Below are 20,569 nucleotides of genomic sequence, written 5' to 3' on the forward strand. Positions count from 1 at the left end.
TTGTGAGGAGTGGGACTACTGACATGAATATACTAAAACGCGCTGAGTAAGGGAACTACTGATATAAGTATACTACCTCTGAGGAGGGGGACTACTGACATAAGTTTACTGTACTCTGAAGAGGGGGACTTCTGACATAAGTATATTATACTCTGAGGAGGGGGACTTCTGACATAAGTATACTTTACTCTGAGGAGGGGAACTACTAACATAAGTATACTAGCTCTGAGGAGGGTGACTACTAACATAAGTATTACTATAATATCTATTTCAACTTCATAATTCAAAAGAGAATGGCTCTATTATATGTATAGATATATAAACAACAGAGAGGTCGCTTTTATCATAATCATAAAAGTAGGACTACGTATTCAATGAATTGGAGGAAAATAAAAAGGGTTGGCAATAATTAGTATTGGCCTGTTTATGATCCAAACAAAACTACACTATACTGAAAGTTTTCGAAAATACTATCAAGAATTTGAAAAGATTAACAAATTATTAGTGGATATATATCTACCTTGTAAGCAGGTTTTGATCAAACATAACAAAGCATTTTTCTGACATGTAGTATACAGGTCGTCACTCCTGTACACCCATGGAAACAAGAACACAAGATAGGTGACGAGTCCATCTTGCACTCCTGTTTCGGACCAAAATTGTATTCTAAAATGATTTTGTTATACCACTGATAATCTGTATTCATACGGAAGCTCATACGTGTAAATTCAACTACCTATAGCATGGTACGTGAAATGATACAAAATAATAACGACAACTAAACAATAATTGTGGTTATTTGGTATACTATAGTCAGTGATCTTTGTTCAAAGTTACAACCTTTACTTGTGTAATACACTAGGTTCTAGGATACAACAAGGATACACAGACTTTAGCTAAAAAAAATTGGTGATTATCTTACTGCCAGTGACAAATATCTCAGGAAAAAAAATGGATATTCATCTAAGAATAATAAGGTGTTCTTAATAAAAAAAAAAGATTGTGAATGTGAAAATGACAAACAAAAATAGACATTTTTCATTTAGTTGATTATTTAAGCTTGAGGAAAAAAAACATGTGTATTGAAAACAAAAATTGACCGTGTGTATTATTAACGTTATCCGTGTCGTTTTCGCTTATTTTTACCTTGACTCTGAGCATGAAAGTGTTGGATTAAATCATTGTGTATGTTGTTTGATGGTTCCCATGAATTTTGTGAAGTACTATAACCTCGCCATTTAATAAGGTATTGCTTAATGTTGCCTCGTTTTCTACACTTAAGTATTCTTTCGACATCATATATGTCCTGTTGAGGGTTTGGATTTTGTGACGGTTGCTTATCTTTGTGTAATTGTGTTGGATCATTTTGATTATTTTTCCCTACATGATTTTGTGTGTGGTTATTGATTGTGTCATTGACTCTGTCAAGGATTTCAGGCATGTCCATGAGTTCCTCTGGATTTAGGTCGTGATCCTCATCTACTTCATCGGGTGGGTTTGTGGGGCGATTCTTGGGGTCGAGAAATTTCTTCAATCGATTTGCGTGCACTGGGGCCTTCAATATTTTATCGTCACAAGCTTTGCACAAACGGTAAGTATATTCGCCTATGTGTTCTGATATGTAATATGGTCCAGTCCATTTTCGTTGGAGTTTGGGAGACAAACCAACTGGAGTCCGGGTACAGTAAAGCCATACTTTGTCTAATATGAAAAACGTGGGTTCCTCTACGTTTTTGTCGTGTTGAGTTTTGTACTTTTGTTGTGCAGCTTCAATATTCGTCTTCGCAATTTTTCTGGCAAGGGTTAAATTATCGACAATCAATTTTAGGGCTGACTCTGCATCTTTGCTCAATCCTTTTGTAGATTCTGGGATTAGTGCGATGTCGATAGGATTTCGAGGTTCCCTTCCAAAGACCAAATAATATGGACTATATTGTGTTGACTCGGTTTGTATTGTGTTTCGGAAAGCCATCATGACGCCTTGTAAGTAGTCGGGCCATGTTGACTGGTTGTCATGGCAATACATACGCAGAGATGTTGCTAATGTACGATTCTGTCGTTCGGTTGCTGCATTGCATTCTGGGTGATAGGATGACGTATTTAGCTTGGTGATCTGGAAAATTTTGCAGATTTCTTTCACGAGGTTCGAAGTGAAGTTTTTCCCCAAATCTGTAAGAATTTGTCTACAAGGACCATATCGGCATATAATTTCGTTGTACAAGACTCTTGCAGTTTCTACGGCTCCTCCTGTTTTAAGTGGAAAGGCTTCACACCATTTAGAGAACGGACATACAACTAGTAAGATTTGGTTGAATCCACCTGCTGACTTTGGTAAATTGCAAAGAATGTCCATGTGTATTCTTTCAAATACTCCAGTTGCCGGAAGCGGCTGTAAGGGTGCTCTCTTAGAGTGCGGATTAGTCTTGCCTTGTTGACATTCAATACAGGTTTTCACATAATCTTCAATGTCTGAGTACATTCTCTTCCAGTAATACTTCATTCGGATGTTGTTGTAAGTTCTGTCAATACCGGGGTGCGCTGCAATAATTGCATCATGGTACGATAAAAGTACGTCGTTTTGTAATGCCTTTGGTATAACTAATTGTTTGATGACCCTTTCTGATAAGTGTCCTTTCCCTCTAGGATAGTAATGGTGAAACAGTATACCATTTGAAACAACGTAGTGATTTGACTCTCGGACTATTACGTCAGCTTTCTTCTTGTCTTGGGGTAACGTGTTTTGTACAATGTATTGTAGCATTTGTCCGGCTTCTTCGTCTTCATTTTGAGCTGCTTGGATTCTATCCTGTGTTAGCTTTGTGGTTTCGATGATCATGAGTAATGGATCCGCATTACGATAACGATTGTCTGCTTCAGTAATTGCCTTAATTGCTGATACTGATTCATGTTTTGATGTGCCCGGGTCCTCCACCAATTATAACCCCGTGAATTCCGGCATGAGTCCGTGAACTTCGACACGGGTTACATTAAATTCTGTAGGTCTATAATCGACACTATGGCTGCTTTAAACGCAAGACCGTATAAAAATATATACAAATTTATTAACACAAGTTTACAGTTCGAAAGCTAGGGGAAGACTCCCCAGCAACAGTTTACAAAACATAAATTAATTCAAATATAAGGGTATTAAAACATTATAAAAGGTTCTCATAAAATATAAATATAGTTGTCCAATGTTATGTAATAATAAGCTGCTCATTGTCCTCCGGCTTAACTTTATAAAATAGCGATAATTGCTTTTGTAGTTCAAGTGTTAGATACATGTATTATCTCTCACACTCTTGACAGCCATCGGATTAAGTTGTAAAATAGTAACTCTATAATCTCTTTGGACATTGAAATAAGATACATTATATTTAAGAAAACAGGAAAATTTAAATAAACTAAAACTCATATAAATATTCAAAACGAGAGTTCATATAACTATTCAAGACGAGAGTTCATATACATATTCAATTCAAAACGAGAGTTCCTTAAAAGCACTTTGCAAATTATAGTAAAAGTTCCCAATGTCACTTTTCTTCCGGTTATAAAGATACTGTTGCACCGTATTGTCATTTTTTTTCACTCATTGCCAAGAACATCTCATTCTTAAGTTTTTCAATGGGAAAATATAAATGTAAAAATACTATTGTCGTGGCTAAATAACTCTTAACTGACACAATTTCAATTGTCCATTAACAGACTTTATTCCCATAATTTTCACTAGCACGTGGTATTATTCACGTTATATTACAATTATGAAATATTTACTAATGTCAATTTATTTTTTAGAACCAAAAGTACTATTTTGAGTCCTTTAAATGATATCTGTTTGTTACGCCTTTTATAAAAAAAAAATGCTATGCGTATAAGCATAAATACTACATACTTGCGCGACGCCTTTTAGTTTTACTGAAAACTGTGCCGACTATGAAATGTTTTTACAGGTTGAAAATGTTCTATGATAAATATCATTTTGTCAGACACTTTTCTTTTTTGATTTGGTTCTTATAATATGCCAAAAATCTGTATATTTAATAGAGTTAACATTAAATTAAGCGTTTTACTCTTAACAGACGTATAACCAACCCGATTAACAGACCAAACGCCCATATAGCCGCATACTCAATATAGATTAACCGACCAATCTCTCGGTTAGCCGAATGTCGACCGTGTATGAATGTATTTTTCTATTCCATAAGATAAGGCAAAATGCTTTTAAAAATTCAAAATAACCCCTGAACTAGAGAACTAATTTAAAATCATTTTGCATTCATCACAATATATTGGTTAAATTGCATATGCCTAATCGGGATACACAATTTAGAGACCACCATAATCATAAAGACCAAAAGTCAATGATCTGCATCACGCAGCCATATACCCTTCAACAATATGTTAAATATATATACCTTTATGAGTGTATCACTTTTGTTTAAAAGCAGAGCTTAACATATTTTGCCCCAAAACAACATATACACCCACATGAGACATAATGATCAAATTAAAAGCGTTCATTTTATGTATTGTCCGTCATATATTCATATCATATTAAATCTACTAATTATTCATATAGATTATTGATATAGAAATTAGAAGATGTGGTATGAGTGTCAATGAGACATATCTCCATCTAAGTCACAATAAGCAAAAAGTAAACAACAAATATGATTGTTCACATCTTTAAATTTTATCAGACACTGATCTTGTCAACACAAGCGAATTTCCTGCTTGTTTGATAACCTCACATTAGAACACATACATGTTTATATGATATAAGTACATTGGTACACACTATTATAGCTTAAGTTTAGGATGACTCGATTTCCTGCCATGTTCTAACAAGGAAATCGGTAAAATATCAACACAGTTGTTTGTCATGATTGTGTATGCGTTAAAAAAAAAATTCTCAACTCGCCAATGATTTAAATTAATTATTGTTTGTCTTGATTTGTTGTGGGCGAAATTAACTACAGATTCAGGTAGACTGGTACATAAGATAATGCACTATTAGTCAAAATGGGATAAGACTATTGCCTATTCTAACAGCTGATTAACTGAGTATGTTTGTTGTTGTTGACAAATTCTTTGAAAAGAAAATCTATACGATAATATTTTTATAAGGAATATAATTCATGACATTTTACAATACGACATCTAGTCAAACACAAACACAAACGCATAATGACAAAAGATTATCTTGAGGCTCTAGTTGACATTACGAAAAAATTAAAAATCAGACCGCAAGTTGACTTACAACGCTTTATCATCAATCCAACGGGGAGGATCAGAAAAGTTTCCAGTCATGCAGTACTAGATATCGTGGCTGACTCCCATGGGCGTATCCGTAGTGGTTCCATGGAGAGTACCAGTAAATCTTCTTTAGCTGGTTCCCTGGACAGCCCGTCCAGAATGCGTAGGATTTCTAGTCAGTCTGTGCTAGCAGTTGTACAGGAAAATGATAGTTGTTTTCATTCCACGTGTCTCGAAGCTTGTAAAAACATGACAATCTTAGAAAAGCTTCAATACGTAAGAAAATTACAGGTAATCTTTTATCGTATCTATATTTGAAAATCAGCATATTATCGGTTTTCACATTTCTTCATTCTTCAATTTTTTAGACAGGTTTTTTTTCTGTTTTATATATATTTTGCTTATTAATCTCTATGTTTGTATCAAGGACGTATAACTAACTTATATACGTCCTTGGTTTATATATTGAAACACCTCCATTGTTCTCTATTCGGTATATGTTAGCACCCCATTATTTTCAATTCTTTATTGATAGGTTCTCCCCCTTATTCTGCTTTTTTTGTTGTTCGTTATCCTCTATTATGTTAACCCCACATAGACCATCATAATTTCCTGTGCAGCAGGATATGCGAACTCTAAAGAGTTCAAATTTGATGTTGTGTATGAGTGATGTATTATTGTAATTTATCTCATCTTGATTTCAAATACTAGTATATCTTACCGCATAACTTGTTCCTTAAACTCGAGTTTTCACGTTTGTACTTACTGTTCCAGTTTGCTCTATACTCTAAGAGAGAGGCGAAAGATACAAAAGGGACATTTAAACCTAATAGTCATAAAATACGCTGATAAAGAGAAAAGGACAAACACACAACACAATACAATAGTAAACAAACAAAACAAAACAAAGACAACTAAAGATTGAGCAACACGAACCTCACCAAACATTGGGGGTTGTCTGAGGTGTTCCGGAAGGGTAAGAAGATCCTGCTACACATGTGGACAAGAAAACAATCATTTTGATTTTCTTTGGAAGGGATTTTTTCGAGGACCGTTTACACATTATGATCTTAATCCAATTGATTGCCTGCATTATGTAGAGCAGAAATAGATAGTTTATTCTAAGTTTATACCAGACAATCATAATCATCTCGTTATTGTTCTTATATACCTTCAGATAAAGATGATAATATGCATGTCATACACGGGGTTTGATATAGTGAAACATTTCCAAAACCAGTGTTAAAAAAATACTTTACAGAAATAGAAGCTTAATTCTATAGTTAAAATTTAAATATACTAAACAACATGAGCGATCGACGTTAAAATTCTAGAAAACATAGCTCTTTAAAAAAGCTGTCGTGTAATTGTGCAATTGACGATTTCTCTAGTTACAACTTTAATTTTTATTTTAACATGAGTTTTTTGTTCTATTCCAGACTGAAATTCGACAACAAGATCAACTGCTGGCGAAACAATTCCTTCAATTATACAAAGACATCCAGCAAGAGAAAGTCCGGAAGTCATGTATCCAGCATCAGGATCATTTAGACGCTTTGTTTGATGACACAGTTGAAGAAAAAGAGACTCCAGTCATGTGTGACCAACCAGTCAAACGAAGAGCAAAGACACTTACATGCGGTGTTACCCGGATGAACATTCGATCTCAGAGATTTTCATGCTCTTAGAAATACTCGTGAAATCATATCACAGCCTCTAAAAAAAGACTACAAAGATTATACTCGAATTAATGTAAATATGTGTACTAACACAATTAACCATATCAATTGCTCTGTACTAACAATGTTAAAGTGGCCGGGAGAATGTACCGGTACTTGATGTATCTGTTAACAAATGTAAATATGTTGATTAAATGTTTTGAAGATAAGATGAAAAAGATTTCTTTCAAATATTTTTTCTTTCTTTTATTTTTAATAAAATCTATGCCATTTATTTATAACTGATTAAAGTAAAACCATCAATACATTATAAGTTTGTTATGAGTTATAACCTTCAGTGCCTACTATGTATGAAAGGGAGTTGTAGTATTAGTTCGAAAGAGACAACTGTCGAATGCCGGATAGGATAACGTTAACATGTGGTCTTCATCAAAGATAAAAACATAACGTAAAAAGACCCGGATATTACAAAATGTGAAACAAATAAGATAAAAAAAACTGCCTGATATTTATGAACGATAAACAAATTCAATAGACAACAACCCATAACAACCACTGAATGATAGACTCCTGGTTTTAAATTTTTTGAAAATTATCATCAAGATATCAAACAGTTTATCAATTCGATTGGGAATTGATTCATAACAATAAAGGAAAAATAAGTATGCTACGAAAAGAGAGGCGATGGATACCAAAGGGGTATTTAAACTCATAAGTTGAAAATAAACTGACACCGCCATGGCTAAAGAAAAAAGACCAACAGCCAAACAACAATAAACAAAATCCAAAATATAAAACTAAAGAACACCCCTCCCCCTAATAATTGGGGACCGGGGAGTGATCTCATGTGGTACGGAAGGGTTCGTAGATCCTACCCATGTGTTGATACTGAGGGCATAGATAAAACTTTTGATACCGAAACGTACACATATAGTCCAGAAGAAACTTTACATTATAAAATATCTTATCACAGTTCTTTAAAACCACTTTTTAATTAAATAAGAAAACTTTTGTTTAATAATATTACGTGGAAGCGGATGGTAAAGCGTCTTTAATTTATAACTGTCAACATTATTGAAAGGACATCAAAATCCGCAATTTAGTTGTGTTTTTTTTTAATTCCACTTTCATAACTAATCTACAATAAAAAGTCATTCGTGTACATAGTGTTTTATAGTGCATGTACTATGAAAAATAGAAGGGAAAATACTGATTTACCATTGGACGAGAATGGGTGAGTATGTTCTCATAGCAGGATATTTAAAAATCAATGCCATTGGAACTATTGCCACATCTTCCTATGTCCATTATAGGTCAAGGTATGGTGTTCATCACTGACTCTTTGCTGCTCGCACCTTACAGCAAGCTATAAAGGGCCTCAAAAATGTCTAGTGTAATATAGTTCTAACGGGAAAACCAAAGGTCTAGTTTATATAAAAAAACGAGAAAGCACAAAAAAAAATGATAACAAAACTAAGAATTAGTGACCATAATTTAAAAATAGAAAAAGGCAGACATTCTAATATTCCTTGAGAGGTTATGCCTTAAATGTAAAACATTAGAAAACGAAAAACAGTTTATATTAGATTGTAAATTAAATATGGAACTAAGAAACAACTTTTTTTTTAACAATTTGGATTTTTAATTTTTCTGTTAAAGATTTATCTGATGAAGAAAAGTTGATTTCTTAACTCAATCCATCAATACCATTACAAGTAAATAACTTAGGGTCCTAGGCCTAAAACAAAAGTTCATTCAAACTGAGGACAGGGCACACTATATAATATAAAAAAGAAGATGTGGTATGATTGCCAATGAGACAACTCTCCACAAGAGACCAAAATGACACAGAAATTAACAACTAAAGGTCACCGTACGGCCTTTAACAATGAGCAAAGCCCATACCAAATATATATAAAAATATAAAAGGCTTAGAAATGACAATGTAAAATAATTCAAACGAGAAAACTAACAGCCTTTTTATTTTAAAAAATGAACGAAAAATAAATATGTAACACATAAACTAACCACAACCACTAAACTACAGGCTCCTGGCTTTCTTATGTAATAATAAATTCTTATCGCCTCCTACAATGATCTACAATCGGAAATAAGAGGCGCCATATTGTATAATATCGGGATTCGAACTCATGCTACTGAAATATCGCCTACAATTATATGACGCGCTAGACCACTCAAACACCTCGATTTAACATTTTTGGGCAGATATTTAGACGAGTTGTATATACAGAATGTACACAGCCATGTATCACCATCACTGCTGGTGATCCGATGGATAAATCCGTTGTAGAGTTGTCACTGGCTCAGACGTACTTATATGTTAATTATAGTTATATTGGTTACTTATTTTATATGTCACAAACTTAATGTTTAAAGTTTATACGGCAATAAATATATATAGATATAGGAAGATGTGGTGTAAGTGCCAATGAGACAACTCTCCATACAAATAACAATTTAAAAAGTAAACCATTATAGGTTAAAGTACGGCCTTCAACACGGAGCCTTAGCTCACACCGAACAACAAGCTATAAAGGGCCCCAAAATTACTAGTGTAAAACCATTCAAACGGGAAAACCAACGGTCTAATCTATATAAACAAAACGAGAAACGAGAAACACGTATATATTACATAAACAAACGACAACTACTGTACATCAGATTCCTGACTTAGGACAGGTGCAAACATTTGCAGCGGGATTAAACGTTTTAATGGATCCAAACCTTCTCCCTTTTTCTGAAACAATAGCATAACATCACAACAAAGAAAAACATACGATAAAATATCAATTGGCAGACTTAACTCAATCAAAAAACGTATGATTAAACAATGAACGAATAAATTTGATCTGCGATATCTGAATACAAATGCACAGTTAATTAAATATTAGAGACAAACATTCATGACCAAAAAGCTAACAAACAAATTCAAAAACAGGACATGACTGAGAAATATTTAACCAATCAATGTTCACTTTAGAAAAAAACCGGTTTTTTTATAATCTTGAAGTTTATACAAATGTTGTAAGAATAAGTGAAGATATTACAAATAATCAAAGCTGGTGTACAGACAAGATCCGTATAAATAAAAAATGACAAAAAAGCATTATAAACAGTATCAACAGGTCGAATTAACAAGAAAATACGATTTGAGAGTACTCGCAGTTACTGACAGCTAGTTAAAAGCCAAAACCAATTAATAATAAAAAATCATGCATCAGAGACTAAAATCGACTAAAACACATCACAGGGATTTAGTATTTTAACGTCATTAATAGTCAAAGAAGACATGACTTGTGCAATGCCAAAAATAAATGTATCGACAGGTAGTAGTATAGTGAAGAGCGACTTCTATAGAAATAAAAGTTAACGTGTCTGTGTCTCTATACATCTCGCCTCAAAAGATAATGAAATTTAGTTATGTTTTAATTTGCTAGTGACAATATCAATATTAGTGCCAATGTGAACTATATTCAGAGATCTTATTACAATATCGGTACGATAACCCTTACTTATAAGTTTGTTTAAAGGTTCGATGAGTTTACAAGGATCACATAGTGATTTCCTCGCTTTAAGTACAATATTACCATAAAATTTAGGATGTGAAATACCATTTTTAATAAGCTTTCTACAGGTATAGCCAAATTTACTAATCAAATCTTTGTATCTATGAAAGAATTTAGTAAAAGTTTTAAGTAATTTATGGTATCGAAATCCCTGACACAACAATTTACCAGTGATGCATTGATTACGTTCGTTAAAATCTATGACATCAGAACACACACGGGCAAACCGAACGAGTTGCGATATATAAACACCGTATGATGGAGCCAAAGGCACATCGCCGTCTAAAAAAGGAAAATTAACAATAGGAAATGAAAAATCGTCTCTTTTGTCGTAAATTTTAGTGTGAAGTTTCCCGTTTGAAATTGAAATGTCTAAATCTAGAAAAGGACAACTGTTGCTGTTTATGTTAGATTTAGTTAAAGTAAGTTCGTTTGGGTAAATTTCTGAAGTATATTTAGAGAACTCTGGATTATTCAACGAAAAAATATCATCCAGATAACGGTAGGTATTTTTGAATGTATCAACCAAATGTAACAATGATGGGTCTTTACTGAGTTTGGTCATAAACTGAGATTCATAGCAATATAGAAATAAATCTGCTATTAAAGGGGCACAGTTGGTGCCCATAGGAATACCTACTACCTGACGATACACTTTATCGCCGAAACGTACATAAATGTTATCAAGCAGAAAGTTTAAAGCTTCAATCATATCCTCACATTTCCAGTAAGTGTATCTAGCATACTTTCCCTTTTCGTTACAGAAAAAGGCCTTAAACGAGTTACAGCAAATAAAATTACAATGAGATTTTTCAAAAGACCATTTTATCAAATACAAAAACTTTTTCTTTATAAGATTGTGTGGAAGTGTAGTGTACAGAGTAGAAAAATCATAACTGTCAACAGAATTGTAAGGACCATTGAAAGCATGTATTTTATCTAAAACCTCTAAAGAATTTTTAACACTCCAAAAATAATTAATACCATTATTTTCATAAGCTTTATTACAAAAGTTAATAACCAGTTCTTTGATAGTAGTAAGGGCGGTGGTTAGAAGCACTGATAGATTAGTAGTAGAACACTTACTGGAAGCGGAGATGAAACGGAATTTAAATGGTTTTTTGTGTAATTTCGGTAACCAGTATATGGTAGGGACTTTCAAATGTTCGGAAGATGCTTTAAGCTGGGCAGTGGCAGTGGTATGCTTGTTAACGATTTGACTCTCTGTGGTGCGCACTGACCTGAATGTAGAGGAATTGATAATTTCGTTTTGAAGAACTTTCGTGTAGTATATGCGTCACACCACCACTACATTATTTGCTGCCTTGTCTGCCGGTACGAACACAAACCGCTCTGCGAGTACCTTGAGTTTGTTTTTTATTCTAGAAATGGGTATATCATGGTTCCTATTATTAATTTCAGAATTGTTTTCTAAATGAGATATTCGAATATCAACCGTATTCATAATTTTATTCAAATAACTGTCTAAAGATTTTTTATCGGATTTTTCACGTTTGCACCAATTTTTACAATAGGCGGACAGAGCGTCTTTAATGACCTGACGACACTGTTTCCAATCTATTGTAGATGGAGGACGGTATTTCGGTCCTTTCTTTAGAAAAGTTATGACTTCACGGTCATCGACGATGTTGAGGTCTCCTGTGATAACATGACCATAGGGAACATATTTAAAACTAGATGTTTCGCAATCTCAAGTGGAAGGAACATTATGTTCTATATTGACGTCTGTTGTAATTGACGTATAATTGAAAATCAAATTTCTGCTTGGTTTTTTATAAGAATACGAAATAATGGGTTGTTCTATATTATCAAAATATGGAGGTATTAAGCTATAGACAGAAGAGTCATTGAATATGCTAGACAAATTAATAAAATCAATACCTCTATTTATATATTTTAATTTGAGAAAATGTCGTTTATGATTTTCAGGTTTATCAATAATAGGAAAAAGCCTGTGATGACAAAAGGCTGTAATAATACGGGTGTATTCATAAAATGGGCTAAAAAAAGAAATTTTATCACACTCCAGAAAAATAGCATATAATTTACTTATAGGTATCTGACCCAGTTTGCATAATACTTGATGTCTGCCATTATTCTTTATTATAGATAACAGATCAGCAAGTGTATAATTTATACGATGTTTAATACGTTGATTACGGTTCTTGCGTTTACCATGAGACCTATTATTTCTAAGTCGTTTATCAACAATATTAATGACATCGATATGAGTTTTAGATATGTTCCCCTGCCCTAATATTTTATCATTTAGACCGAGAGGATAAGCTGTTTGAAGTCTTTTTATCCAAAACAATTCGCGAACTTCGCGTGATTTTTCAAATTGCTTGTGCGATTCTCCTGGTTGTTTTTGAACGGTTTCGAGCGGTTGGAATTTTATATATTTCAGATTATGATTATGCTTATCTAAATGCTGATATACTAAACTTTTGAATTTTTTGGGTCTACGAAAGCGGTAGAGATGTTCTTGATTTCTTCTGAAATACTCTCGTCCCGTCTGTCCCACATATTGAATACCACACTTAGGTTGGGTTCAAGTTACCACATATATTAGGTTTTGAGTTTTTCAGGTAATATAAATTAAATAAATAAACTAAATAGTTCTATATCATTACTCATAGTTTATAAATATACAGCTACATACTTTCATATAGATTGATTTGATTTAATATAATAATTGACCATTAATAATACAAGATTCTCAATTATAGCATATTTATATATAATGTATAGATCATACCCCAAATAAAATAAATATATAGTTATCAAACGTAAATGCATTTTAATATATAATGTCATTAAGTAGTAGGGTTATTCATAAGTTATATATTAACATCTATTTTATCAGCAATCAAAGACGGGCTTCAAAGTTATTGTGAAACTGCCTATTCTAGAGGTGGCGCGAATCATATGTGAATACTTAAAACTTCCAAAGATATTTTAGAGTACATACAATCTAACTCTCTTTTATCTTGTAACAGTAATAACATTTGACTTTTCTACTCTTTACACAAGTATTCCACATTCCAAACTAAAAGACAAATTGAAAGAGTTGGTGTATTAATGTGCTTCATAAAAAAGAATGGCCAACGTAGATACAAGTATCTTGTCTTAGGGAGGGATACATCCTACTTTGTAAAGGATCACTCTGATTCAAACAAAAAATTCTCTGAAACTGATATTATCAAGATGCTTGATTTCTTGATTGACAACATATTTGTTACGTTCGGAGGACATGTTTTTCAACAGACTGTCGGCATTCCAATTGGAACAAATTGTGCCCCTCTACTTGCCAACTTCTTTCTTTATTATTATGAGGCTGACTTCATGAAGGAACTTCTTAGGAAGAAAGACAAGAAGTTAGCAATATCCTTTAACGCTATATAGATAAAAACATATGTCAGTTTATTTTAGATTTGAGTTTGACTGTCCCTTTGGTATCTTTCGTCCCTCTTTTATATAAAATCTCGAAAAGTTATGACCTATATTTTTGGCACATCACCGTATATACCCAATAATAGGAAATCAACCTCCCCAACCCACCAACCCACCTCCATAAACTATTGTATCATTCCGTAAAAACGAGATCTGATCTACTTCAGTCAATTACTCCCATCAGTTGAGGATTCTTTCAATCCTGTTGCCATTCGATTACGTCCCTTTATTTATAGAATCTTTGCCATTCGATTACGTCCCTTTATTTATAGAATCTTTGCTATTCGATTACGTCCCTTTATTTATAGAATATTTGCTATTCGATTACGTCCCTTTATTTATAGAATCTTTGCTATTCGATTACGTACCTTTATTTATAGAATCTTTGTCATTCGATAACGTCCCTTTATTTATAGAATACTTGCTATTCGATTACGTCCCTTTATTTATAGAATCTTTGCCATTCGATTACGTCCCTTTATTTATAGAATCTTTGCCATTCGATTGCGTCCCTTTATTTATAGATTTTACAAATTTGGTCAGGGTTGTATCTATATAGCTATATCCGACAACCATATCTTGTGTTCACTACACAAGTGGTAACAGTTTCCGTTACGCGATGTTATAACAAGTTTAATACAGACATAATAATTGCTTTATTATTCAGAAATTATTTTAAAAATTAAGCGTTTTAATCAGACGAATGAGTTGATGGATTGTTTAAAAGTGTTAATGAGGATATAACAACTTCAAATTACAAAATATATCGACGCACAATATGCACTTTCGGCCAATTTTTCGGTGTGATACATAATGGACTGATTTGAAAAAAAATTAATCTGTATATTTCTCCTAGTTTGACAGTAAAAATAGTGATTTGAAATAATTTTTACAGTCAGCAAATTCGACCAAATCAATAAAATAAGGAACAAATAGAGACTACCGGAAAGAAAAGGGAGTTACAAAGACATTCTAAATTCAAAAAATATTATCATAATGAATAATACATCTGGATTTGTCGTAGTGCAGGAGAACTTACAAAACTATGAGGAGATTTTATTGGCTGAGAACAGATACGAGGCGAAAGCTCTAACTCCAGTGACTGTCTACTTGGTTATGTTGATGATTATAGGAATATTCGGAAATACAATGGTTCTTTACGTATACAAGTTCCGTTTCCGAAAGTCAACCTCCCGCGTTTTTATTCTGAGTCTCGCTGCCTCTGATCTGATCACGTGTTTATTCGGAATGCCGTATCATATATTGGACTTAGCGTATCCATACACATTTACGTGGGATGGAGTCTGTAAATCTTTAAGCTTTGCGCTGACTTTTACGATTCTAGGTTCTATTTACGTTTTAGATTTGATTGCAATAGATAGGTATCGGAAAATATGCAAACCATTGGAAAAACAGTTGTCAGCCATGGGAACAAAAATAATATGCTGGGTTACCGCCCTTGTAGCTGCGATTTCTGCGTCACCAATGATATTTCTATATGGCGTTGCAGACGTTAACACACGAACACCAAACATTACTGGAAAAGAATGTTACATTTCAAATGACTATTCTTTTACAGAATTTCCTTTGATTTACGACGGGTTTTTTATTCTTCTTTTTCTTCTCTCGATTTTAATTGTGTCGATTTTATACATTTATGTTGGAATAGCCGTTCGGAAGCGGAAGAAGGTCCATGAACCTAACCTCAATGGTTCCGGTTCCGGTTTCGGGACACCATTAGGATCAAGACGGACGACTACAGGAGAGGACACTATATCAACACCCTTAGGAAGTCTCAGAGAAAAGGATGGCACCATTCGTCCACATTTACAGGGCCATTCACCTATTATCAAACAGATATCTAAATTTTCAAACCTATCGTACAATTCCCCCCGTATACCTAGGAAAGTCAATAAAGAAATGAAGAAAGAAAAATCATTTAGACAAAAACTTAAACGTGCTATGTCTGATGTATCTAGCGGGGAGTACGATTCTACTTCCGGAACAGGTACCTTAGACAGAGGTCAAGGTCAACTCAAAATTATCGACCAGACCAAAATGGCGTCCAGAAAACAAAGAAGAACCCTAAGAATAACTACAATGTTGTTTATCATAACTTTAATTTTTGTTATCAGTTTCCTGCCTTATCTTATAATAGAAGTGATTAGTAACACAGACGAGACCTACTGGAACACCATGGAGACGTGGGAACTGGTTATATCCAGTCTTCTCTATAGAACGTACTTTATAAACAACATGGTCAATCCCATTGTTTACTGGTGTTTAGATCAAAAATTCAAAAAGGAAGTCGTAAAGTTTTTTACCAGATGTAAAACATGTAAACATTGACATAGTCGGAATTAGGATCGTCTGACATAAACATGATAAAAAAAAATGTTTGTTTTTGTTTATTTGTTTGGTTTTTTTTTATGTTTTTTTTTAACTTATTTTCGGGGGAAGGAGTGTTAGGGGACGACCATTTGATATTCTTGGGGGGGGGGGGAGGAGGATTTTGAAAATTAATAACTTAGCCTTAATAATCACAAAAATAAATGGTTTGTTCTTTGGTAGTTTGAAAATAAATAACCTGACTTGCAATGTATTGAAAATAAATATCTCAGCAGGTCTATAGCTTCTTGGGCCTTCAGCGGTTCCAAAACCCTTCAAAAAAAAATTTTCACAATACTTTTGAAAGAGGCTAGGTAAAACCAAACTTTAATACTATATTTGTATGCAATACATGTATATTGATTGGGAATATAAATGATTCATTTCGTTAAGAAAAATATAAAATACTTAATCTAATTATACCAATTGTCTTTTATAATATACTATCTATTTGTGTTTCGTTTTTCCTATCTCGCTATGTATTATCTTAATATGGTTTTATATATTTTCCTCTTGTACAAAAGTATGTGTATGAGGTTGTGAATAAAGTCTTGAATCATAAAATTTCTGCGGGGGATAATGAATAATTTTGATTAAATGGTACACAATACCTTGACTATAAAAAGGGAGATGTGGTATGATTGCCGATGAGACAACTATCCACAAAAGACCAAAATGACACAGACATTAACAACTATAGGTCATCGTACAACCTTCAACAATGAACAAAGCCCATACCACATAGTCAGCTATACAAGGCCCTGATAAGACAGTGTAAATTAATTCAAACGAGATAACTAACTGCCTTATTTATGTTAAAAACAGAATGAAAAACAAATATGTAACACATAAACAAACGACAACCACTGAATTACAGGCTCCTAACTTGGGACAGGCACATACATAAATAATGTAGGGTTAAACATGTATAAGCGGGATCCCAACCCTCCCCATACCTGGGACAGTGGTATAACAGCACAACATAAGAACGAACTCTAAAAATCAGTTGAAAAAGTCTTATCACCAGATGGACAAAAATACATGTATTATTCATAATTAACAAATATTTTTAAAATTATATGTTTTCGAATATAATAAATATAGTTGTGAAAATGAATAATCAGTCCCTTGCTTTAATGAAAATGAAAAATCTTGCTTCAATAGTGCAGAAAATGAATAATTTGTCCTCTCAATTTACAAAAATAAATAACCGATCAAAAATAAATCCTCCTGCCCCCTCCCCCCCCCCCCCCCCAGAATATCAAATGGTCGTCCCCTTAGACGTGAGATTGTTATAGTGTTTACTTATCTACTATCTAAAGAAATTTATTTTGTTCAGTTGAATAAAGAATTATCAACGAAATCTTTGCGATTATATTTAAATATAGTGAATATTCCAAGAGCATATTTGAATAAACTGTCATCAAGACACGTTCAAAACCTAACTTTTTCGAAGACGCTATTCTAAAATAGAATACGATTTCAATCGTATGTTTTACACTCTTAAAAATCAAATATTATAACAAAACGAGAAATAAACTACCAGTTAACGCTTACCAAGAAAAATACAATCATACCAGTTGCTGCTATAAACAGAGAGATACAATTATATCAGTGACTGTTATTCAGAAAACAAAACATATAATATACTAGTATCTGCTAAACATAGAGAAAAACAATACTACCAGTGTGCTAAACATAGAGAAATATAATACTACCAGTATCTGCTAAACATAGGGAAATACAATACTACCAGTATCTGCTAAACATAGGGAAATACAATACTACCAGTATCTGCTAAGCATAGAGAAATACAATTCTACCAGTATCTGCTAAACATAGAGAAATACAATACTACCAGTATCTGCTAAACATAGAGAAATACAATACTACCAGTATCTGCTAAACAAAGAGAAATACAATACTACCAGTATCTGCTAAACAAAGAGAAATACAATACTACCAGTATCCGCTAAGCATAGAGAAATACAATTCTACCAGTATCTGCTAAACATAGAGAAATACAATTGTACCTGTATCTGCTATATATAGAGAAATACAATTGTACCTGTATCTGCTATATATAGAGAAATACAAATATACTAGTATCTGCTATGCTTAGAGAAATACAATTCTACCAGTATCTGCTAAACATAGAGAAATACAATACCACGAGTAACTGCTTTACATAGAGAAATACAGATATACCAGTAACTGATATACATAGAGAAAAACAATTAAACCAGTAACTGTTATACATAGAGAAATACAATACTACCGGTAACTGATATGCATAGAGAAATACAATACTACCAGTAACTGCTATACATAGAGAAATACAATACTACAGGTAACTGATATACAGATATACATAGAGAAATACAATTCTTCCAGTAACTGCTATACATAGAGAAATACAATACTATCAGTAACTGCTATACATAGAGAAATACAATTCTACCAGTAACTGCTATACATAGAGAAATACAATACTACCAGTAACTGCTACACAGAGAGAAATACAATACTACCGGTAACTGCTATACATAGAGAAATACAATACTACCAGTAACTGCTATACATAGAGATATACAATACTACCAGTAACTGATATACATTGAGAAATACAATACTACCAGTAACTGATATACATAGAGGAATACATTTATACCAATAACTGCTATACATAGAGAAATACAATACCACCAGTAACTGCGATACATAGAGAAATACAATACTATCAGTAACTGATATATACAGAGAAATACAATTAAACCAGTAACTGCTATACAAAGAGATATACAATACTACCAGTTACTGATATGCATAGAGAAATACAATACTACAAATAACTGCTATACATAGAGAAATACAATACTACCAGTAACTGCTATACATAGAAAATACAATACTACCAGTAACTGCTATAGATAAAGAAAAACAATACTACCAGTAACTGATATACATAGAGAAATACAATATCACCAGTAACTGCTATACAAAGAGATATACAATACTACCAGTTACTGATATGCATAGAGAAATACAATACTACAAGTAACTGCTATACATAGAGAAATACAATACTACCAGTAACTGCTTAAAAATAGAAAATACAATACTACCAGTAACTGCTATACATAACGAAATATATGTATACTAATAACTGCTATACATAGAGCAATACAATACTACTTGTAACTGCTATACATAGAGAAATACATATATACCAGTAACTGCTATACATAGAAAAATGCAATACTACCAGTAACTGCTATAGATAAAGAAAAACAATACTACCAGTAACTGCTATACATAAAGAAATATATGTATACTAATAACTGCTAAACATAGAGCAATACAATACTACTAGTAACTGATATACATAGAGAAATACAATACTACCAGTAACTGCTATACATAGAGAAATACAATACTACTAGTAACTGCTATAGATAAGGAAAAACAATACTACCAGTCACTGCTATACATAGAGAAATACAATACTACCAGTAACTGCTATATATAGAGAAATACATATATACTAGTAACTGCTACATGTATATATAGAGAAATACATACATACCAGTATCTTCTAAACATAGAGAAATAAATATATACTAGTAACTGCTATACAGAGAGAAATACAATTTTACCAATAACTGTGATACATAGATAATTACACTTCTTCAAGTAACTGCTATACCTAGAGAAATACAGTTCTAACAGTAACTGCTATACATAGAGAAATACAATACAACAGGTAACTGATATACATAGAGAAATACAATTCTTCTAGTAACTGCTATACATAGAGAAATACAATACTATCAGTAACTGCTATATATAGAGAAATACAATACTATCAGTAACTGCTATACATAGAGAAATACAATTCTACCAGTAAATGCTATACATAGAGAAATACAATACTACCAGTAACTGCTACACAGAGAGAAATACAATACTACCAGTCACTGCTATACATAGAGAAATACAATACTACCAGTAACTGCTATACATAGAGATATACAATACTACCAGTAACTGATATACATTGAGAAATACAATACTACCAGCAACTGATATATATAGAGGAATACATTTATACCAATAACTGCTATACATAGAGAAATACAATACCACCAGTAACTGCGATACATAGAGAAATACAATACTATCAGT

At 32.9% G+C, this 20,569-nt stretch overlaps 2 protein-coding genes across 2 annotated transcripts; both read left to right on the forward strand.

The window, feature by feature from the left end:
* The first annotated feature begins 4,788 nt into the window (after positions 1–4,788).
* On the forward strand, positions 4,789–7,248 carry LOC143054921 (uncharacterized). The gene is made up of 2 exons (XM_076228016.1): positions 4,789–5,547; positions 6,696–7,248. The coding sequence occupies exons 1-2, from the start codon at positions 5,188–5,190 to the stop codon at positions 6,942–6,944; spliced, it is 609 nt and encodes a 202-aa protein (XP_076084131.1). The 5' UTR covers positions 4,789–5,187; the 3' UTR covers positions 6,945–7,248.
* A 7,363-nt stretch (positions 7,249–14,611) lies between these two features.
* On the forward strand, positions 14,612–16,839 carry LOC143054922 (uncharacterized). Its single transcript, XM_076228017.1, has one exon. It carries the CDS (start codon positions 14,993–14,995, stop codon positions 16,343–16,345), a length of 1,353 nt encoding a protein of 450 aa, XP_076084132.1. The 5' UTR covers positions 14,612–14,992; the 3' UTR covers positions 16,346–16,839.
* Positions 16,840–20,569: the final 3,730 nt, after the last annotated feature.

The sequence above is a fragment of the Mytilus galloprovincialis genome, chromosome 12, assembly GCF_965363235.1.
Source record: "Mytilus galloprovincialis chromosome 12, xbMytGall1.hap1.1, whole genome shotgun sequence".
In the NCBI taxonomy this organism is placed as follows: domain Eukaryota; kingdom Metazoa; phylum Mollusca; class Bivalvia; order Mytilida; family Mytilidae; genus Mytilus; species Mytilus galloprovincialis.

Bases quoted from the DNA above. Each gene is read 5' to 3' on its own strand.
- LOC143054921 (XM_076228016.1), top strand. From the start codon at position 5,188: ATGACAAAAGATTATCTTGAGGCTCTAGTTGACATTACGAAAAAATTA. The intron at 5,548-6,695 runs GTAATCTTTTAT...GTTCTATTCCAG, and splicing joins AATACGTAAGAAAATTACAG to ACTGAAATTCGACAACAAGA.
- LOC143054922 (XM_076228017.1), top strand. From the start codon at position 14,993: ATGAATAATACATCTGGATTTGTCGTAGTGCAGGAGAACTTACAAAAC.